General features: G+C 37.5%; 3 protein-coding genes across 4 annotated transcripts; 1 reads left to right on the top strand and 2 right to left on the bottom strand.

Moving 5' to 3' along the window:
- Positions 1-3,790: 3,790 nt before the first annotated feature.
- Positions 3,791-4,237, top strand: LOC107779096 (oleosin Cor a 13-like). Its single transcript, XM_016599440.2, has one exon. The coding sequence runs from the start codon at positions 3,791-3,793 to the stop codon at positions 4,235-4,237; it is 447 nt and encodes a 148-aa protein (XP_016454926.1).
- A 1,072-nt stretch (positions 4,238-5,309) lies between these two features.
- Positions 5,310-7,818, bottom strand: LOC107779097 (uncharacterized). 2 transcript variants are annotated; one of them, XM_016599442.2, is made up of 6 exons: positions 7,411-7,818; positions 7,015-7,226; positions 6,861-6,926; positions 6,726-6,776; positions 6,350-6,448; positions 5,310-5,691 (listed from the first exon to the last, which is right to left on the bottom strand). In XM_016599442.2, the coding sequence occupies exons 1-6, from the start codon at positions 7,694-7,696 to the stop codon at positions 5,443-5,445; spliced, it is 963 nt and encodes a 320-aa protein (XP_016454928.1). In that variant the 5' UTR covers positions 7,697-7,818; the 3' UTR covers positions 5,310-5,442. The 2 variants fall into 2 exon arrangements, with proteins under 2 accessions (XP_016454928.1, XP_016454927.1); XM_016599441.2 differs by having other exon boundaries at positions 6,861-6,935.
- A 1,316-nt stretch (positions 7,819-9,134) lies between these two features.
- Positions 9,135-13,619, bottom strand: LOC107779090 (ras-related protein RABD2a-like). Its single transcript, XM_016599435.2, has 8 exons — positions 13,411-13,619; positions 12,166-12,238; positions 10,965-11,012; positions 10,794-10,841; positions 10,229-10,300; positions 9,970-10,125; positions 9,770-9,873; positions 9,135-9,530 (listed from the first exon to the last, which is right to left on the bottom strand). Exons 1-8 carry the CDS (start codon positions 13,422-13,424, stop codon positions 9,434-9,436), a joined length of 612 nt encoding a protein of 203 aa, XP_016454921.1. The 5' UTR covers positions 13,425-13,619; the 3' UTR covers positions 9,135-9,433.
- Positions 13,620-23,614: the final 9,995 nt, after the last annotated feature.

Consider the following 23,614-nt stretch of genomic DNA (forward strand, 5'->3'; position numbering starts at 1 on the left):
CTTCAATAGCTAGGTTGAAATCCTCCTTTTTGAAGCTATAAAATCGCCCAAGTGTGCAATAAATGCACTCAAAATAGCCTAAGTCCCGTTTTAAAAGAACCACACTGCCTCCAGCGATTTCGCACTTGTGGTCGCTAGGCTACATCTACGGCATCGCTTCTGCGGAGGTGCCTGAGGCTGGCTAGTTTAACTTCTGCGGGCGGGAGATCGCTTCTGCGGCGAGCTTGTCGCACCTGCGACCCCTTTCACTTCTGCGACCCCCTCTTTGCTCCTGCGCATCCGCAGGTGCAGTCACCTTGCCGCTTCTGCGAAAACTGGGCAGCCTGGGCTGCGCCTCTTCTGCGGTCCATGGCTTGCTTCTGCGAGTTCGCACCTGCGGCTAGCCCTCCGCAGGTGCGATTACACCAGAAACCTGGTGCTTCAGCTCTTCTTGCAAGTCCAAACTTGGTCTGTGCCTAGTCCGATTGACACCCGAGGCCCCGCCCAAATATACCAACAAGTTTGAAATCATAAAACGAACTCACTTGAACCCTCGAAACGCGTAAAACAACATCAAAACTAAGAATCACACCCTAAACCAATTCGAATCAACTTATGAACTTAAAGTTCTTCCAACTTACTCCGAATGCGCCGAAACATACTTAGACTACTCGGAACGACACAAAATTTTGCATGCAAGTCTTAAATCCCCATACAGAACTATTTCCGGTCTCAAAATTCCAATTGGACCTCGATAATACCAAAACCTACTTCAAACCAAATTTAAAGAACTTTAAAACCTTCAAAGAGTCAACTTTCATTATTAGGCGCCGAAATGCTCCCGAGTTGTCCAAAACCCAATCCGAATATACGCCCAAGTCCGAAATCATCATACGAACCTATTGAAATCGTTAAATCTTGATTCCGAAGTCGTTTACTCAAAATATTGACCGAAGTCAAACTTAACCTTTTAAAGCCAAACCATGGAACCAAGTGTTCCGATTTCAACCCGAACCCTTCCCAATCCCGAACTAACCATTCCCGCAAGTTATAAAACAGTAAAAGCACATACGGGGAGTCTTATTTGAGGGAACGTGATTCTAAAGAGTAAAATAACTGGTCGGGTCGTTGCATTTAATATCTCTATTACTACAACTTATAGCTGGGTAATATGTATGTGAAATGCTACTTACTTTATTCTCTAGTTTGTACTATACAAATAAAAGAATTCCACAATAAAGTAGAAGTTTATTGATATAAAAATCTATATCATAATAAACTTGGAGTTTATTGATAATTGCACGCGTCATGATGTAAACCTGAAGTTTATCAACATTGATAACTTATCCAGTTGGCATAATTGGTTTAGCCATATTAATTTAAGTATGATGTACAAAAATAAAAGAGAATTCACATGGGTAGATATCAAAGAACTAAAAAGTTCTTTACGAATTCTCTTATGTTACTTGTTCTCATTAATTAATAGACCAAATAAAATTGGGATTGAATCCCATAAATGCTGAAAATATCATATGTGAATACGGGTTCATTCACCTGCCATGTATACCATATAAGATGCATCTATGATATAGTTACATTTGAGATTATTATTAACTCGCAATCTGGTGTTTGCGAGGTAACTTGGTCAACAATTTAATTTCGAGCATAATTTTTATATTTTCTATTCAAGACAGTTTATCTTAATAAGTTGGTTTAGTAAAATAATTTATTGAGTGCCTTCACTTATTAGTTAAACTATTGATTATGAGAACAAAGTTATCTATATCAGTTTGATATACGTTATATGCGAAAGTATATTACATTGTCCCCTCACAAGTGATTCAAGATCAGGAACCAAATAACTCCATCTTATTATTATTGATGTGCGATATATATTTTGATTAACACCATAACGCACAAAGGTGGGTTTTCAAAGTTGAGGAAGTAAGTTAGTTCTTCTAACATGAGGGGGAGATGGGATAAACAGTTGAGAAAAAATTACGTGGAATGAATTATCATTTGTACATCTAGATCCTCGAATAAGATAATATCAACCTGAAGTTCATAAAAAGATAATTCATCTGCAATATATTCCAAAGCATGCCAGGCGCATTTGCTGACCCAAAGGAAGTAATTATATTCTCACTACAAATGCTCATATTAGAATAAGTCCTAGAAGGACAAAGTCAATGGTACGCTTAAAACATATAGACAAATCGGTTTCAAATAAAATTCTTGATAAAGAAGATGAGCAAATGATCAAAATGATCATAATAAGGAGGCAAATGATCTAGAAGATCACATGACATAACACTTCATAAAATTTCAGGAGAGGTTCAGGTACCTAAAAATATCAATGAAGTGATCTCTATGTTATGTCTTTATGAAAGAAGGGAGGTAGGAACCGATATAAAATGTTCGTCGATTACATCTATGATAATGCTAAATATATATGAGCATCTTAAGTCCGGAGAAACAATTCAAGTAGAATTGGTTTTATATGAAAGATATGTAGTTTTAAACCTGCAGTTCAAACACTTGAAAGTATAAAGCCAATAGTGTGTGCAATCACTTTTATCTATCTTATATGTCTAGCATGTCATGAAAACTTGATATGCATCTAAAGTCTATTTATATGGCTTATATTACTTAACTTATATGACAATCCCTGAAGGATTTAAATCGCTTAAAGCATCTACAATTCTTGGTCCTGAAGTACCACATCCTAAGTGCAATTTGTGCACATATGTATCTTGCTATAACTATAAGCATGATAATGTAATAGCGAGAATTTTACCTCTATGGGGATATTGGAAAGGGCATTCCACGACATTATATGAAGACATTACACATCTATCAAGAATGATGATTTCAAGGTGCAACATATTCATTCAAGTTAATATGGCTGATTTTTTCACCAAATCTCTACCGACGTTAACCTTCAAGAAGCTAGTGTACAAGATTGGGATGCGAATGCTCAAAGATGTGAATTGATGCTCTCATGAGGGGGGTTAATACGTGTTGTACTCTTTTCCCCTTACAAGGTTTTATCCCACTGGGTTTTCCTTACATGGTTTTTAATGAGACAACCAAAAGACGTATTTCTAAACATGCGTGCTTCTTTTCCTTCTCTAGAATTTTTTTTCCCACTGAATTTTATTTTAGTTAAGGTTTTAATGATGCACGTTATCTGTTGAACAGAAATTCAAGGGGGAGTGTTATGAATAGAACTGTATTTAATGTGAATATCTATATTTTAGAGAGATTTTAGGATTTGTTACTTTGTGACTAAGTCACTTTTTTCCTATAAATAAAAAAGTTCTACTCCATTATAAATCATCCCAAATCAATAAAAGTTCTCTCTACTTTTCTTGCAATACTTTTCTTCTCCTTTTATTATTTTATAACACTTGTAAATTTGAGCGGAAACAAATATATTACCATAGAATAAAGAACCCGAAAAGCAATAAAAGAAGTCCGAAAAATATAACGAATTTACCATTCTTACAAAGTGCCTTGTCTTTTGGATGCTTTTGTCCATTTCATAAGTTCCCCAACGGTTACAAGTACACAAGACTACAAATAGAACAACAATTGTACGTGTCTCATAAACACGCATTCTCATTGCATGCAATCGCCGCATGTTTCGCCCTTATAACACTTGACATCCCTTCCTAAAACACGTGCCCCCTTCTCTCCTGACCTTTCCCTTCTATATAATCCAACTCCGTAAATCTCACAATCCCCATATTCAATTCACCTCCATTTGGGAAGAAAAAGATTCTGAAAATTTTCTACAAATTCATCAAGTATGGCAGATTACTATGGGCAGCAACATACTCAGCACCAGCACCAGCAGCTCAATCCAGTGCAACAGCCTAGATCTCACCAGATGGTGAAGGCTGCTACTGCTGTCACTGCTGGCGGTTCACTTCTTGTTCTTTCCGGCCTAACTTTAGCCGGAACGGTGATTGCGCTTACTGTTGCCACCCCTTTGCTTGTGATTTTTAGCCCAGTGATTGTTCCTGCTGTTATTACTATTTTCATGTTGGTCTCAGGGTTCTTGGCTTCGGGCGGATTTGGGGTGGCGGCGATAAGCGTTTTATCATGGATTTATAGGTACGTGACCGGAAAGCGCCCGCCCGGTGCGGACCAGTTGGAGCATGCAAGGCACAGGTTGGCTACTAAGGCTGGGGAGATGAAAGACAGGGCTCAGGAGTTTGGGCAGCAACATGTCACTGGGACCCAGCAGGGTTGAGGTCTGGGCTTAATTTGCATGTATGGAGTAGTACCGGGTCTCTGTGTTTATATGGTGTAATCTACTGAAGTTGGGAATCATGGTGCTGCTGTATTAGTTTACATAAATTTCATTAGTTTATTCCATTTCTGCATCTTTCTTCTTGTATTCTGTTGGAGAAGTTTGTTAAATTGCTTGTTTATGTTGCTAAAGGGCTCTTGTCTTTACCGAGTCCGCATTATTGTAATAGTCTCTTGTTATTCCGAACGGCCGAAATAAATGGAGATTGATGTTGTAATTAGTCTTGTGTTCAACAAACTTTAAATGCTTAATTATCTGGTCTCAAGTGTCTAATAAAATTAAACTACGCAAAACTATATATTCCCTTATGTCTAGCGAAAAGTGTTCAAAATTTCTAGGTCATGAAGCGGCGAATAGGACAAAAACGCGTATATCTAGCAAAAAATGTTCAAAATTTTCTAGGTCCAGTGGCGGCAATTGGGAACATATATATATATATAATACTGTAATTCCTTATGTCAAGCAAAAAAGGTTCAAAACTTTTAGGTTGGATCGAATGATAAGGATTCGTCGACTTATATCACAATTCATTTGAATTACTAGGAAATTTAGATGGACCAAATTTAATGTCCGTGATTTGTATTTATTTGGTAAACTTTTATCGTACTGAACCCAGATCGGGCTGCACGTAGCAACAATGTGTGTGTGTATATATATATATATATATATATATATATATATATATATATATATAATCGTATATAATTAAATATAATTTATGTATAGTAAAGATCCCGATGAACACAACAACTAGAAGACAACTATAATGCTTACGCCGGACGTTAATTCTTTCCTGGGGGACAGATCTTGTTAATTAACCCCCTTACTTGTGCAGTACAGGACATCTTGTGCAATTATTTAATTTCCGTATGATAATTTAATTATGTCAAAATGCTTCATTTGATATGTACTGAAAATCCATTCCAAAAACTGATATTTATTGAATCCACCAGAAAACATGAGAAGAATCACTATAAATCAACTATATATTGAAGGACATGACTTCCAATAATTCAATAGCCGCAAACTTCTATTCTCTTTACCTCAATAAATAAAGTATAAATAAAGCAAACCAAAAAGTAGCTAGGCAAAAGAACGACCCAAAAATTGCCCAACTATTGTAAAGAATTACTTCAAAAATAAACTCAAAGAGCTCCAATACTGATGTTTAAACCATCGTTATTTGTCACTGGAGTTGAATGCCCTGGCTGAGATTGAACTTGAGAAGAAGGAGGTGGGTGTGACAATAGACCAGCAGTAGGTGGCCGTGCCACAAAAGGTGCAAATCGGTAATTTAAAAGATGGTTTTGATTAGGTGGGAAATTGAATACGGGAACCCACGAGACCGTAGGTGCTATTACTTTGGCTGCTGTAAGGCCCCTGGGTACTCCCATCTGTATACACAAGACAACGTTAGAACATATTAGACAAGTGTCGTATGTGTCCATCTATTGTCACAATTTCTTAAGTTGTATTTGTCGGTTCTCAAGGTTTTTTATTTTTATTTTTTTTGGTAAGAGGGAAAAACCCGTAGCCGCTACAATCTCTGCCACAGCCTCTACCTTTCGGATGAGCACTTTATGGTGAACACTTTGTGCGCACTGGATAAATCTCCCCCTGTGTAATAACCTGCAAATCACACAGGGGATGTAAACCGCACTAGGCAAGCACTGTGCGACAGGCTCAACCCAGAAGGTATTGAGGGGACATTCAATCCCAGGTCATCCATATGGATGACCACCCTCCAAACCAACTAAGGGGCCCGAAGGGTTTTACTTTCTACTCCAAATTGGTATTCTATTTGTACATTTTTTTCTATTGTGTACTATAAGAGAAGTTTTTTGTGAAAGTGTCGTCTTGACACCACTTGCTAGATGGTGTTTTCGCCATTGGATTAGAATAGTTCATTTGTGTATTGTCCCAATGGCTAGTGATATCAACATTAAGAGCTTACTCTCAACTTTCTATTCATTTCCTTTATCAACAAAAAGGAATTTTCTTTTCCAAAGTATATGGGCCAAGAATTTTGTAATTAAGGAACTCGCTTCTTACCATATAAGGCATATGGCGTATGTCAGGGACTCCAAAGGGTCTAGTCATGGGTGAAAGTGGGGGTCTTTCACGGCTTGCACAAGGAGCAGCTTTGCTAGCCTGCACATAATTGTTGCATTGTTACGACTATGAGTTTAAATTATATATGCTAAAGTTCAAAAATGTTGTTGGGTGCGTGTCGGATCCTCCAAATTTAGTGTATTTTTGGAGGATCTGACATGGGTGCGATAACACTTTTGGAGAGTCCGAGTAACATAGCTAAAATTGACACTAGTATAAAAAAACTTTTTAGTTATTCTAGATAATTTTATCCATATGAGGAGTATACTTTATCTGTAATTTGGACATCAATTAGACCTGCAGCTTAATAACTTACCTGTCCTTTAATTTGGCAAGTGTCGAACAGTTGCTCCAATGGGGCACTCGCCTGAATAAACATAGCCATTTTAATTAATAAGATAATCATATGTAACATTTGTTATTTTATGTGGCATCGAGCTTATAGACTTACCTCTTTCGGGACTTCAGGAGCCATGTTTGAGATAGAAAGTGAAGATGAAGAAGCTTTAGAAGGAATCTGTGAATTCTACAAATACCTGTCAGTTTAATAGAACAGAAAAGAAAGCAAAAATAAATAAAAAGGAGGAGAATATAAAAATATTTACCGAATCTTTTAGATTCACATCAAACACACTAGGACGACGTTTTTTCTTATCATTTGAAGCCATTCTGATAAAATACTTTTGGGCATGGCTAGCCACCTGAGATGGAGTCCTTGTAGGGACATAACTTTTGGAAATTCCTCTCCAATCACCTTTTCCAAGCTTTTCTAAACCAATTAAGAAAGATCTGTGCTCTTCCTCTGTCCATGATGTTCCTGGGAAAAATAAAATTAATAAGACTATCATTCATAAGAATTCTGGCTCACACAAAGGAAAGCCTATGGCATCTAAGCAAGACGCCCTGGAATGATGACACTCGCCCAACATAACATTCGACTTAGACACAAATTAAAAATATACTATATAAGATAAAGAAATGATGATCAAGATTTGACAAACCTTTTTTTCTATTTATGGAGGAATGAATGGGGCCATCGGAAAGATAGCCAGCGTCAACGACGGCGTTGTGGTCATGAATTTCAAGATTACCAAGACTTTTGCTCCTCCTTATGGCCGATTCATGATCTACAATCTTCATCTTCATTTTTGTATCAACATGGTGACTATTATTAGTATCGTCGATCCTAACTCCAAATAATTTGATTCCTTTCGAATTATAATTACATGTTCTTGAATTGTGTCCATTCTGCCCACAATGAGAGCACTTCCTTGCATCTTTTGTCATGCTACTCACCCAGGGGGTTTTCTATGTGTTGTTTTTCTTCAACATATAATACAAATACAAAGTGGTGGTTGTATTCAATTCTACTATAGGCTCACAAAGCGTACGCTACTACAAGAGACGAGGTTTTCTCCAAGTCTTGGCAATGGAACTAGAGAGATTGCATATTTATAGCTTCTACCAATCATTTTGCCGTGTAACTTTTACCTTACCTTACCTTTTAAATTGTTTCAAAAAAGATTTCTTCCTTACCTTTACTTCTTTTTTCCTTACATATACTACTCCTACTTTACATAAATAATAATTTTTTCCTTCTTTTATTTTGGGAATTCATAGTTACTCTTCTATATATATAAATATATATATATATATATATATATATATATATATATATATATATATATATATATATATATATATATATCAAATCTATCGGATACCCCCCTGAAGTAACTCCTTATTTATCAAAGTTAATTAATATTTTTCGGACTTTTAGTCTAGCAATCCAATTTTTTAGATCTAGTTTGAAATTAAATTCTCGGCTTAAAGTTATTTACAAATATGTTAATAACTGTGTGAACACGATCAAGAAAACAATATATAAAAGGAAAATTTGTAATTTTAGTTCGATTTTTCCTGTAAGTAAAGAAAGAAAATATAAAATAACATACGCAATATCTATATGGGATAATCATTGACTCCGTAGGAACAAAGAGTTCTTAATTCGAATATTTTAAGTGTTACTTGGGTGCAAAGGATCGGAACTCGGAAGGTAAATACAACTCACCCTACGTTTATTTTCTAATATCCTTGCTGGCAAACTAGTAAATTTTAGTTTTTACCATGTATGAAAGAGTCACTTGCATTAAATAAAGTCAAAGATATTCGTTAGCAAATTGAGAAAAAGGATTATTATTATGGATATAAATTTAAGGAATGGGGATAACGTCATCCTAAGAATACCACTATATAAAAATAACTTAAACAAAATTTCAACAGTATTTCGGTATCTCTTTTCCAAATATTATTCTAAAACTTAAGTTAGACAACATGAAAAAAGAGCGCAATCCCTCATGAATGTATAAGAAAATAATCTAATATTCTGTATTTAGTTTTATTCATATTGTCTCTCTGATTAAGCCAAAAAACCAAACATTAAGAATAAATTGGGCTTTTTACACTTATAAATTATGTCTTTATATGTGTATTTTTTTCGTAATTTGCAGTCAAAAAGTATTTTTTGGGAAAAATACTACTGAAAGAATTCCTAAAATGATTAAATACAACTTCCAAGTACTCCTTTTTAAAAATTTATATTTTAATAAATATGCTTCTCAAAATAAATAGATTTAAAAAGTTTTAAACAATGCTTACGTAAAAAGAGATGTTTTATCAAGAATAATATGAGTAGAATGTTTGTCCAATGGTTGAAACTAGAATCTAAAATACCAACACTTCTGCAGAGCAACTTATTTAAAGAGAATCATAGTCAAGTAGAAACATAGTACAACTGCATTACAACTCTCACTATCCCCATCTTAAAAACTAACTTATGAAACAACTGCCTGAAACAGCAGAAACCAACATTGCAACTTTGAACCCCAGTTTAAAAAAATATCAAAGAGGAAAGAAAATTTTTTAGGAGCAACCCTTATGATTTGTACAGGCCACCAGAATACTGGCAGATTAAAAGAATACAACTGGCACAGTGCAACCAGAAAGAAGGCCTGAAAAGTGATTCTAACTAGAACAGCAACCACTCTTCTGTGAAACAGGTTGACCTCGTATCTGCACTGTTGGAGGCTTTGCATTATTCGACGCTGGCTGGCTTGCCATCCTGTATTTGACAATGAAAGTCATTAACCAAACAAAGACCGACGACCTAAATACACATGAAGCAGCAGAATTTGGGAAAATATCTCCGGAAACAAGCTAGACTGCCGGAATGGCAATAACAACATTATGTTAGGGAGATATCAACTCAGTTCGGCCTAACCAGAAACAGATAAACTTACTTCACTGCCACTCTAAATGCTGAAAGGCAATAAATAAACCAAAATAAGATGCATAAAATACCTATTCTTTATGTCAGCTGCCATTGCCATGAAGGCCTGCTCAACATTAGTGGCATTCTTAGCACTAGTCTCCATGAATGGAATACCAATTTCATCAGCAAATGCCTTTGTACGTGAACCAAAAGCTATTTCAGTCACGTAGAAAATGACGCACTTAAAAGAGAACTGAAAAGGAAAATGAATGGAAAGCAAAATCATCACCTTTGCTGTATCATAAGACACAGCTCGGTTGTCAGCCAGGTCACACTTATTTCCAACCAGAAGCTTGTTTACGTTGTCACTTGCATAACGATCAATCTCACTCAACCATTGCTTAACATTGTTAAAGCTTTCTTGGTCAGTTACATCATAAACTATCTGCCAGAATCACCAAAATAGTGGTTGGAGGAACTATTTTACCGAGCCAGAAAGACAAAATCCACCTGTTAATAGTTCTAAAAAGGAGAGAAGAGAAACCTACAATGATGCCATGTGCCCCACGGTAGTAACTACTGGTAATCGTCCTGAAGCGTTCTTGTCCAGCAGTGTCCCACTGGCAAATACGAGGCAGAAAAGAGGACTTTACATCCACTTAAACAATAACAAAACAGTAAAGAGTATGCCCACATACTGGGATCACCAGCACTATATACATCAACAGTTCAAATTTCAGGACTTATCTCTACAATGATGGAATCTTAACAAAACTGCAAGTCATGTTCATCACTTAATGGTCGACTATAGCTCAATCTCAGTCTCAGCACTACTAATCACTGAATAATAGAATTTCAAAAATAATGCACATTATGTTTGATTGCATTGCTTTATGAGTAAACCTATTTTTAATAAGTAAATAACCAAATAAAGGAACCAAGAGACTATGAACACAACATGCATTTTCTTTACAAAAATTCATCAGGCAGAGAGTACTTCCAAAATTGAACTATCAATCCACATTGTGTCCCATGATCTGACAGAATGTAATGACAGGAATAAAACATCATCAAATCCCTAGGAAACAGAAAAGAAGACCAGTGAACCCATACAATTTGAAGTTTCATTGTCTTCCCATCTTGCTCCACAGTGCGTATTTTCTGCAAGAAAAGAAATACAGATATCAAAAAAGAAAGTGACCATGTTATACAAACTTCCCTCTGTCAGAAAGAATAAATAGAGACACGTATGTTTCTGAGTGTGTGAGATGAAATTGGCCTTACGAAGTCAACACCAATTGTGCTGATGTAACTGTCCAAATAAGAATCATCCTGCATCAAAAGATGATAACTCAAACTCAGAAAAATAAGCCAAGAAAAACCAGAACCTAGAAATATAAAACAGTCCTTTTAGAAAGCACAACAAACTTCAAAAGAAACTAAATACAAAAATAAATCAGTTAGTCAACAGAGAAATAGCAAGATCTGGAAATGTACACAAAGCAAACGAATCGCAGAGCAACTAAATTGAATGCCGCATACCAATGTTGAATATTACAAATGGGCAATATGTCAATCAAACTGCCCAAACATACTATTCTTACTGTTTATAATTAGACAGACATTAAAGAGAACCGTAATTAAATGGCAGTTTCTGATCCAACAGTAATTTCGGCACATCAAGTTTGGTTCCACAATGGAAACGGGAAGGAAGGATAAAGGGCAGAATTTTAGATGGAATATTCATTTTTTCTTATAACAGAGAAATCCTCGGGGCTACTGGAGCAAGTTTTGAAACCTGGTAGATAGTGGCCCAATCCTCTACCCTTCTCTACTTATATACAACAGTTTTGTAAACAACAGGGTTCGAACCGATACGTGCACCTAACCCACACATCACATCTACTTTCTTACCATTAGACCAAAGCCATAGGGGCTCGGTGGAATATTCATTGTTTACTTCCAGCTTTTGGTATATTTAGGATGAAGGTAAAAATGTTATACTTCTTCATCCTCATCAAATTTCAAAGGGTTCAAACGGCTGGCATGCAGAGGATGACCATTTGCTTACCAACCTCTTTTACCTCCTCACCAACAAACAAAATCGTTACCCATCTCTTTAATTTTTCATCTCCTCCCATCCTTCCTCTTTACCTCCCAAATCAAACATGCTATAAGTAAACATGTAGAAGAGAACAGCTCAGTTCATGTCAACTTAAAAGTAAATAAAAATAGAACCGCAACTTCACAAAAAGAATAGTCACGAAATATTATTGGCTCAACCTAACTCAGCAACGACCATCCCCACTAATTGAAAGTCTCAGGGAAATCGCACACTGAACCAAATGGAGTTAATTTGATATTGAAGCAAGTAATTGCACTAGTATAAATTGGAAAATGCAATTTCCTAGTTTTAGTTCATATTCTATAGTGTACCTTAATCACTCAAAGCAAGATAATAACTGATGGAGATGAAAACACTTACAGCAAATCTCAGGAGAAGACATGACTTTCCAACACCAGAATCTCCTATTAATAAAAGTTTAAACAAGTAATCACTGCAGAAGACAAGATAAAGTGAAATCAGCATTACCATTCAAGCTGAAAATACTAATAAACCAGCACTATTACTTATCAATAGAAAAAAGCTAATTACACTGGTAGTAAGCAACATTAAAAACAAAGAGATATCCTTCCGGCCTACTTTTCGGGTATTTTGACGTTGAGGTGCAAACTAGTACTCATACATAGGATCAAGTGAAACCTTGACAAATCCCTGTTTTAAAAACTTAAGAATTGTCACGTCTGAGCCCAGTGCCATACGAACTAAGCCTGGTATTAAGTGGATAAGGGTAGAGGAGCGGGCACATTATCCCCGAGTTTCGAGGGCTACGGTCGGGCTAGGGTTGGCCCCGGACGGATTTCTCAGTCATCAAAAAAAAAATAAAACATTAAAAAATGTCTTATGATGTAATGTGACTTATATGCTTCTTTGCCAAGTGGGCCCTTCTGAAAAAGCTCGCAGTATCTCATAACATCAGAACTCCACCAATTATTAGTGACATATTCATTTCTACATGCATTTTGCTTCCAGATCAATTCAACTTTTTTTTTATGAACAGAAGCCAAATTCCATTTCATTTCATGATCCATTTTTGTTGGGGAAAAAGGCTCAATCTGTTTTATCAAAGAGATAGTTTCAGTGAACAGGATAATTAATGTAAATAAGTAATTCTATCAAAATTGCCAGAGAAACCAACAGAAAGATTAAAACGAAAATTTAGAACTCACAGAACCAATCTAGTAAACTAAAGAGCAACAAGATACACCTCCGTCCCAATTTATGTAATGTTGTTTGATTAGGTACTGAGTATAAAAGGAGCAAAAGACTTGTGAAACTTGTGGTTTAAAACAAGCCATATATATTTGAATGGGTTCAAAGCTAAGTAGTTTCTAAATAGTAGATACTGAAAGGATTATTTTTTTTGGGACAGTCTAATGAAAGAGTATCACATAGTAAGAAACCAATTGCCTTAATCAAAAGAAAGTAAATTTGCTGGATCTAGCGAGACCATATACAATATCTTAAGAATAAACAAGTTGATTACTAAAATTGCCGCGATCCAAGGAGAAATTTCGATTGCATTAAGAACAATAATACATAATTTTTCAGGTAAAGAAAATGCTGTATATTTAATTAAAGGAGAAAAAAAGAAACGAGAGGCATTACTATTCGGGATTCATGATTTTAAGCCGACTGATCCAAAGGCGACGGGAACACGGTCCACCCAACGGACGAATAACTGATGGCGAAATCGGATCGTCGTCGGAAATAGATGGAGCTAAGGTGAAGAAGAAAGAAGTGAATTTAGACGGAGATATTGAAATCGAATTGTCGGGTTGGGTAATAAATGTACACCGACGACAGGGATAAAATAGTTTTGGGGAAACTCACTTTTCTATCTTTATTTATTTACTAGATTTAGTTTAGCACGTGTATTATGTGTTATGCAGAAAAGGGGAGATTTTTATTTAGGTAGAATAAGAATGAATTAAGTATAATAGTAATTGAAGATGCAACACATATTTAAATGGTAGACGGCCTAAAATAGTGTATATTAAATTGAATAAGAATAAATTTAGAGTAATAGCAGTTGATGATGCCAAAAAAAGTTATTACATTGAAGAAATAGTTGTATTTAGATGTGGACACTAAATTGAGTGTTACCACGAAGCTTGGATGTGGTGATGTTGCTGGAACCATAGGGCAGATTGTTGCTTACCCTCTTGATATCATCCGTCGAACAATGCAGATGTGCGCCGTGAAGAATGCTGCTTCAGTTGTTACTGGTAAAAGGAAGACACCTCTAAAGTATGAATTCAGCAAAACAGTTCAGAATCTATAAAAATAAATATAATTATATAATTATAATATATGTAAAATTCATGTATAATATGTATACTTAATTTGTGTATGCAATGTTTCATTTAGTAGGTGGGAAGAAATGCTTGCTGCACTTTGTGCTACGTACAGAGAAAGGGGATTGGACATGTAAAGAACTCATTTTTTGCATTGTAGGATCACTGCCCAGCTGCTGGATATGCTTCTGACTCTTCTGGTGGGCTATGCCTAGAACTCTTTTGGAACTTCTACAGGGGTGGAATGTCAGAAGACTGAGAGTACTCACAAGATTACGGTATGCCATCCCGGCAGCTATTGAGTGGCAGGAATGCCAGAATTTTTCAAGACAAACAAGAAAATATACTTAAGACCCGTTTGACCATAGATTTTATCAAAATAAACTTGGGTTTTATTCGGCAAACACATGTTTGGCCATATATTTTGCCTACATTTTAGCCAAATCGCAAATCTCAATAGCTGGTTTTGGGCCAAAATATATATTTTTTAAAAATTGTCTCAAACTTTTGTATTTTATAAAAGAACCCACGATTTATTATTTTGTAACGATGTTGATTCGTCTTCTCGGTCATCCGATAGTGTATCATGTAATTAATTATAAAAATGATAATTTTGTATCAAATTTATTTATGTTCAGGACTATGGTTTGCGACAATATAATGAATGTTATTAATAATGGTATTGTTGGGTATTTGTGATAGTTTTTAAAATGTGTGGGTATAAGTCATGTTTCATGTTTTTTCATACCAAACTTCCCCCAAAACAGATGTCCAAACACATTTTCGTCTTCAAACTAAATTTCACCCAAATCAAATTTTTCAGAATAAATTTGAGAATTTATGACCAAACGCTAGCTTAGTTTTAAGTTCATTTGCATACTTTTGCTATCTTCTTGGACAACATGGCAAATGTTACTCATTTTTAACTCCTTATTATATACTCTGTTATAACTGACAGAAGCTTGTAATTGGTTCGATACTCCAGCATAACCTTGTTGCTAGTCATTCATATATAAAATGCTTACCTTACTTATAAAAAAAGAACGAATCCATCCCTATCAGCTAACCAAAGATAATACCAGAAGAAATCCGGCCTTGGTTCATTTTTTTCTTAGTTAACACCTTTTTTTCTATTATCAGAGTAGCTTCTAGACTTCTGACATAATAACTAATTGACATTCAATAGTGAAATTACCATTCAAACTATTTACTATCCAAATACCATAAATCGTATAAGAATAATAATATTTATAGTTACTGTAAACACATAATATCGCTACTTTAGGACAAGTTATATAGTTTTGTTACTTTGACTTTTGTTTGTACGAGGTATGTAATGTTATTACCTAATATCTCTTTATAAATGATGTTCTTGGTATATGTTTTTTGTTTTCGCTTCGGCTGCTCGGTCATGACCAAAACCTTTGTTGTTGACATAGATATTCCCCTGTGAGAATACGTGTTGGGACAAGTAGAGTCCCACATTAGCTATTGTTTGTCATTGTACTTTATTTATTGTCATCGAAAAGGATAACCATACTGGAATTTGAAAGTTGAATTCTGGGAATAAACACATGTTTGGAAGCATTTTCGCCCATCATTATTTCTGCATGGATGATGTTGTTGTCGAAGCCTCTATATATCATTCTTGTACCATTATATAAGCCATTTGCAGGGTCCAAATTTCTTAGCAACATGATCGGAGAATTTTTCTTCAAAACCAACCTGTCAAGCAATAAATAATTATATTTTAAGTACTTACAGGAATTCACAGAAAGATATAGAATAGCAATTTGACGCAAACATGTATGGTGGAAGGCCACTTGGTGTTAAAGTATTTAAGTACTCTTACTGGTAGTAGTTGTTGGTATCATCCTCTGCGAAGTCAAAACTCAAAAAAAAATTCTGCTTTCGCCAGGAAACTTGAAAATTAATATCTCATTGAGTTGATCAACATATTCATTTCTGCTAGCCAAGATAGCCCTTTCTGTCATATATTTCGCACAACTTGACTTTTCATCTAAAGATGGAAATATTTCTCTTATTAAATTATCTTCACCGGTACTACCACCATCATGTTTGACTATCAATTTTTTTGGAAGAAGGACCATATCATCTCTTATCGTAGGTTCCTCTCCATTACCAATTCATAGTAAGAAATAGTTGAATGCTGATCTGCTTTTGCCCTCATATTTCTTGTTAATTGAATATTTTCTATTTTATTCCAAAAGTATAATTTTACTAAGCTTGCATTTATTGTTTCAGCTCTTGTAGATTTTGGAACTATTGGTAGTACTTGACGAAAATCACCTTCGAAGACCATGACCTTTCCACCAAATGGTTCATTAATATCCATTATATCTCTGAAGCTCCTATCAACGGTTTCAATTGTATGACGATTAGCCATAGGTGCTTCATCCCAAATTATTAGCTTTGATTTTCTTATCAATTTAGCACCACCACTTTGCTTTGACATATTTGTGATCGTTGTATCAGTTGTTTGAAGAGGGATGTCGAATCTAGAGTGAGTTGTACGACATCCGGGTAAAATTGCAGCTGCTACACCACTTGTTGCCGTTGCTAATGCTATCATGCCTCTTGATCTGAGATTTGCAAGCAATGCGCGATATAGGAATATTTTTCAGTTCATCCAGGTCCATCTACAAAGAATAATTCCGCTATGCCAGAGTCGACTCTCTGTAATATAGTCTTAAAAGTTTGTTCTTGTTCAGGATTTAGCTTTGATTGTGCATCAAAATCTTCCGGCGACACTTTTATAGACCTTTCTTCGATTATTTCTCTACATTCTGATATATTTCCATTATCCCTCTCATGATCAAATTTAGGTATGTCATACTTGTCAATTTTCTTGCCCATGCTCTCTAAGAAATAATTGATGCTCTTCAATGTGCATTGGAGTTGAGCAGCAGGAGAATTGTCATGTATTTTTCTAAAATCTTCTGACATGTCTTCATAATAGGTTTCCCAGAGCTTCCTAACGTCCTTGGATTACAATGAACCAAAATTGTTGCAAATAAATTTCTCAGAGCTGATGGCATTTTGGAAAGGACTGCTTCACGTAAGCATTCTGAAATGTTGTTGTTTGATTCTAATAAACCTCTTTCTTTTACAGATTTTTTGAATGTTTCACATTGTCTTCCATTAACAGTTAGCAAGTCTTTAAACGATAACGGTCCTCTGACATGATTCAACAATAATCTCAAATTATACCTTTCGCCTTCTCTAGGATTAGCTGTAACAGTGAGTAAAATTCTATACTAACCATCAAGACTAATCATTATCATTGATCCAGAAAAAATACAGCAGGGTACATACTATCAGTAAAATATGTTTGCAAAAATATGCATAATGAATCAATAAGTATAACAAAGTTGTTTATGTCAATTAAAATTTTAGTTTCAACAGTAAAGAGGGAAGTTGTCACTGCAAAAGAGTTGTGAAAATGTTTTTAAAAGCATCTTCTAAATACCTTGGAGATGGTCATTGGAGATGGTCCAAACAAAGACAAGAATCACAGGAAACCAAAACTTCAAAGATGGCACTCCCACCTATGTCACGGCAACTGCTGGTAAGTTATCTGTTTCATTTTAATGGCATACTTTACTCTTTTCGTTTTAGTATGTTTCAAATAGAGACACCTTCTTATATTTAGAACAACACTACATATAAAATGAAAGGGAAGGGAGTATTTAAGTGTAGTGTTCATACCAAATAGTATTCCAGGTCTTCTATAAACTGTAGAGTAAATTATGGCCAAAAGAACAGTCTTTATTTTCTCAACGTATAGCTATACTTCGGTTCCTTCGTCAATTAATCGTATAATCTATTCAATTCGTCAATTAATCGTATAATCTATTCAATAACAAAAACAAAGAATAATATTATATAAAGTTAATAATTAAACTCTTACACCAACTATGTTCTCAGTCCGTGAATCAAATGCAAAATAACAAAAAGAAGCATATTGCCACCAGCTCAATCATGAGGTCATGCAACTTGAATCAGAATGAAGAAATAATTTAAAACTCAAATTCCCAAGATAAGAAAATGTCACTGTATACAGTCAAAATCGGGCTTGCCCTTTCGTATGACTGATCGAGACTGGAACATGATAGGCCAAGGTTCAACCTCATGGTATATCGAGCCATGCAGCAAAGTTAGATTGCCGAGCTCGTGACCCAGAGACCGATCAAGGTCGAGATCGGCCAAAATCGAGACCGAGCAAGATAAAGATCGAACGAGATCCAGAAAAGTTTACCGAGCCAAATAACGGAAAGCCGAAATATCCGCAATCGGGCGAGGATCACTGCGGGAATCTCGGCACGTATCAAGAAGAGGCTGATTAATTAGCTAATCATGAGATTTCTTACTGTATTTAGAATTGTATCAAGGATATGACTCCCCTACTATATAAAGGAGGTCTGATCATTTGTACAACACATCACATTTACGCAATACAAGGCAATACACTGCCTTTTCTTCAATTTTCATTATCTTGTTACTCTGCTCTTATATCAGTTGAAACTTCACTCGGTTCAAGGGTGATCGAATTCGAGGGCCAAGGCTGTTTGATTCGTTCGATTTGCATTTACTTCTTTTGCAGTCAATTTCAATATTAACATATATTTTCTTAATTTGTGCCAAGCCATATCACATATCCTTAAGATCACGTATAAATTCAATTGTTATCCGGTGGTTACTCGGTGAAAACTTTTATAACATACACTATTTTTCATTTGTTCTTTGAAGTATCCTTGATTCCAAGATCAGAATATCGAACTCTCAGTCAGCACCCTTTAACGTCGACAACTATTCCAGCCACCACGGCGAGAATGATAACATAGCACCAGGAAACGGCGTACCCTCGGTTGACCTCGATGGAGTTCCGGTTGTAGATCCAATCGACGTCAACTCACATATAGCCCTCAATGCCAATTTGACAGTCGATCCCGAGGGCAGCGACCGCGGGGACAACCGATCGGCCGCTGAAAGTGCACGTGGCAGCGAGGACGGAGGGATCAACCTGCAAGTGATCTTCAAAATGTTGCAGGCCCAACAGGCAGCGATAGCCCAACTCCAGAATCAAAATAACCCACCGAGCAGGATCGAACCCGAACCGTCACAGGAAGTTGTCCACATGATAGAATCGGTTTCAAAGAAATCGAATGATAAAGAGTCAAGGACCGATCCTGCAATCATGAAGATGCTCGAAGAACTGACAAAACGAATTGAGTCGGGGGAAAAGAAGATCGAAGCAAACAATAAGAAGGTGGAAACTTACAATTCCAGGGTCGATCAAATCTCGAGGGAACCACCGATATTGAAGGGTCTGGACTCCAAAAAGTTCGTTCAAAAGCATTTCCCCCCCTAAGCGCAGCTGCCAAACCGATCCCCAAGAAGTTTCGAATGCCTGAGATTTCTAAATATAACGGAACAACCGATCTGAACGAGCATGTCACCTTTTACACATGTGCTATCAAAGGGAACAACCTGGAGGATGACGAAATTGAATCTGTCATACTAAAGAAGTTCGGAGAAACCCTGTCGAAGGGGGCTATGATATGATACCACAATTTACCGCCAGTCTATTGACTCATTTGCTATGCTTGCAAATTCTTTCGTAAAGGCCCATGCCACAGCCATCAAGATTGAAACCAGGAAATCGGACCTCTTCAAGGTAAGGCAAAAGGACAACAAAATGCTCAGGTAATTCATATCTCGATTCCAAATGGAACGGATGCACCTGCCACCAGTCGCCGACGATTGGACAGTTCAAGCTTTCACCCAAGGACTCAATGTTCGAAGCTCGGTGGCCTCGCAACAGTTGAAGCATAATTTGATAGAATATCCGGTTGTCACTTGGGCCGATGTGCATAATCAGTATCAATCGAAGATCAGGGTAGAAGACGACCAACTCGGGGCTCCTTCCGGGTTCGTTTATCCTATCAGACCCGTCGACAAAATTAGGAGGGATGTTGATCGAGAACCAAGGTCGAACAGAGATCGATACCAGCCATATAGTGTCGATCGCAGAGTAGCGGACCTGGGTGGAATCCCATACGGAATGAAATGAGAAGTGATCGAGGTCAAATATCTCGAGGGCTCATGAGCAAGAGCAGCTTCGACAAGCCTATCGGATCCAAAGAAGCACCTCGGTTATCAGAATACAACTTTAATGTTGATGCAACCGCCATCGTATCAGCTATCGGACGCATCAAGGATACCAGATGTCCTCGACCCCTACAAACCGATATGGCTCGAAGAGATCCCAACCAAATGTGCGAATATCATGGCACCCATGGCCACAGAACGGAAGATTGTCGGCAATTAAGAGAAGAAGTGGCCCGGTTATTCAACAACGGGCATCTGTGGGAGTTTCTGAGTGACCGAGCCAAGAATCATTTCAGAAATAGGGATTCCAATAAACAAAACTAGCAAGAAGAGCCTTAACACGTGATTCATATGATCATCGGAGGGATCGATGTTCCTCAAGGTCCAATGCTCAAGCGCACCAAAGTATCAATCACGAGGGAAAAATGAACTCGAGATTACATGCCAGAAGGGACTTTATTTTTCAATGATGAGGATGCGGAAGGTATCACACATCCCCATAATGATGCGCTGGTATATCTGTACTCATGAATAAAACTCGAGTTAAACATGTGTTGATTGATCCATGAAGCTTGGCCAACATTATTCGATCGAGGGTCGTAGAACAACTCGGCATACAAGACCAAATTATACCTGCAGTCGAGTGCTAAACGGGTTCAACATGGCTTGTGAAACCACCAAGGAAGAGATAACGTTGCCGGTAAATGCGACCGGAACTATCCAAGAGACCAAATTTTATGTGATCGAGGGGGACATGAGGTATAACACTCTGTTCGGAACACCGTGGATCCACAACATAAGGGCTGTGCCCTCGACCCTTCATCAGGTGTTGAAATTCCCGACACCAGAGGGAATTAAAATGATCAACGGGGAGCAGCCCGCTGCAAAGGAAATGCTTGTCATCGATGAAGTGATTCCTGTATCAACACTCTCATCAACAAAGGGGCCGGAATCGATAACAAAACAGGAAGCCAAATAGCAATCACCGGTGCCGTCCTCGACCCAACAGGACGAACATGGGACTAACGAAGATGATGATTACGGGGTTCCTCGGTCCTTTATAGTCCCCGATGATTCCGACGCTACCAAATCGACAGTCGAAGAGTTGGAGCAAGTCACATCGATCGAGCATCAGCCTGATAAAAAGGTATACCTGGGAACGGGGTTAACCCCCGAGCTCAGGAAAAAACTTATTCAATTTCTTATAACTAACATGGATTGTTTTGCCTAGTCCCATCTCGGTATGACAGGGATCCCACCGGAAATCACCACCCATAAATTAAGCTTGGACCCGAAGTTCCATCCGGTGAAGTAGAAAAGAAGACCCCATTCCGAGATGCATGCCTTCATCAAAGACGAGGTAACCAAGTTTCTTAAAATAGGGTCCATCTGAAAAGTAAAATACCCCGAATGGTTAGCAAACGTAGCAGTAGTCCCTAATAAATGAAACAAACTTAAAATGTGTGTAGATTACAAATATTTAAATAAAGCATGCCCCAAGGATTCTTTTCCTCTGCCTAATATCAATCGCATGATCGATGCCATGGCCGGCCACAAGATTCTCAGTTTTCTCGATGCCTATTCCGGGTACAACCAAATACGAATGAACCCGGATGATCAAGAAAAGACCTCTTTCATCACTAAGTACGGCACGTACTGTTATAATATAATGCCATTTGGGTTAAAAAATGTCGGTGCCACTTACCAACGCCTAGTAAACCAGATGTTCGAAAAACAAATAGGAAAATCTATGAAAGTTTACATTGACAATATGTTAGTTAAGTCCCTGCGAGCAGAGGACCATTTGAGGCATTTGCAGGAAACCTTCAGTATATTGAAGAAGTACAACATGAAGCTGAATCCGAAAAAATGCGCGTTCGGAGTCGGATCAGGTAAATTTCTCGGGTTCATGGTATCCAACCGAGGAATCGAGATCAACCCCGACAAGATCAAAGCCATCGAGGACATCACGGTAGTAGATAACGTAAAGGTCGTGCATAGGTTAACCAAGCACATAGCGGCCCTGGGGCGATTCATCTTGAGGTCCTCCGATAAGAGTCATCGATTTTTCTCGTTACTGAAGAAGAAAAATAACTTCACATGGACTTCGGAATGCCAGTAGGCCTTGGAAGAGCTTAAACGATACTTGTTGAGACCGCCGCTGCTTCACATGCCGAGGGCAGACGAACAATTATACTTATATTTGGCAGTATCAGAGATAACGATAAGTGGAGTCCTAGTCCGAGAAGAACAAGGTACGCAGTTTCCTATTTATTATGTTAGCCAGACCTTAGGTGAGGCCGAGACCAGGTATCCCCACCTAGAAACGTTGGCGCTCGCTTTGATAAACGCCTCTAGGAAACTAAGCCATACTTTCAATGTCACCCCATATGTGTTGTAACAACTTATCCACTTTAAAATATTATGCGTAAACCCAAAATTTTGGGGCAGTTGGCCAAATGAGCCGTAGAAATCAGCGGGTATGATATTGAATATCGACCTCGAACATCCATTAAGTCTCAAATTTTGGCAGACTTCGTGGCCGACTTCACACCGGCCCTAGTACCTGAGGTCGAAAGAGAGTTATTGACAAGCTCGGGTGCATCTTAGGGAATATGTACCCTCTTTACGGATGGTGCTTCGAACGTGAAAGGGTCCGGACTCGGCATCATTCTAAAACCACCCACAGGCAACGTGGTTAGGCAATCTATTAGAACTGTGAAACTGGCAAACAACGGGGTCGTATATGAGGCCATGATTGCAGGTTTGGAACTAGCCAAAAGCTTGGGAACAGAGGTGATCGAAGCCAAATGCGACTCCCTCCTCGTAGTGAATCAGGTTTACGGAACCTTCGAAGTTAGAGAAGAGCGAATGCAAAGATACCTAGATAAGTTACAAGTAACTTTGCATAGATTTAAGGAATGGACTTAGTAACATGTGCCTCGAGATCAGAATAGTGAAGCCGATGCCCTCGCAAACTTAGGGTCATCGGTCGAGGACATCGAGCTCAATTTAGGGGCCGTCGTGCAACTCATGAGGTCGGTAGTCGAAGAAGGTCACGCTGAGATAAACTCCACAAGCTTGACCTGGGATTAGAGAAATAAATACATAGAGTATTTGAAGACTGGAAAGTTTCCCTCAGATCCAAAAGAATCGAGGGACCTCCGCACGAAGGTAGCATGATTCACCTTGTCCGAAGACGGAACCTTGTTAAAAAGAATGTTCGATGGTCTACTAGCGATATGTTTGGGACCGGGTGATACCGAGTATGTTCTGAGGGAAGTTCATGAGGGCACTTGCAGAAATCATTCTGGTGCCGAATCATTGATTCAAAAAGTAATTAGAGCCGGCTATTACTGGATCGACATGGAAAAAGATGCAAA

Source organism: Nicotiana tabacum, chromosome 13 (genome assembly GCF_000715075.1).
Source record: "Nicotiana tabacum cultivar K326 chromosome 13, ASM71507v2, whole genome shotgun sequence".
NCBI lineage: Eukaryota > Viridiplantae > Streptophyta > Magnoliopsida > Solanales > Solanaceae > Nicotiana > Nicotiana tabacum.

Excerpts from the sequence above, each read along its gene's own strand:
- LOC107779096 (XM_016599440.2), top strand. The coding sequence starts at position 3,791 with ATGGCAGATTACTATGGGCAGCAACATACTCAGCACCAGCACCAGCAG.
- LOC107779097 (XM_016599441.2), bottom strand. The coding sequence starts at position 7,696 with ATGACAAAAGATGCAAGGAAGTGCTCTCATTGTGGGCAGAATGGACAC. Across the intron at positions 6,936-7,014 it reads ATGTGAATCTAAAAGATTCG|AATTCACAGATTCCTTCTAA; the intron begins GTAAATATTTTT and ends AGGTATTTGTAG. Across the intron at positions 6,777-6,860 it reads CTCCTGAAGTCCCGAAAGAG|GCGAGTGCCCCATTGGAGCA; the intron begins GTAAGTCTATAA and ends ATGTTTATTCAG.
- LOC107779090 (XM_016599435.2), bottom strand. Across the intron at positions 10,126-10,228 it reads GTGGGGCACATGGCATCATT|ATAGTTTATGATGTAACTGA; the intron begins GTAGGTTTCTCT and ends TGATTCTGGCAG. Across the intron at positions 9,531-9,769 it reads GCAGCTGACATAAAGAATAG|GATGGCAAGCCAGCCAGCGT; the intron begins GTATTTTATGCA and ends TGTCAAATACAG.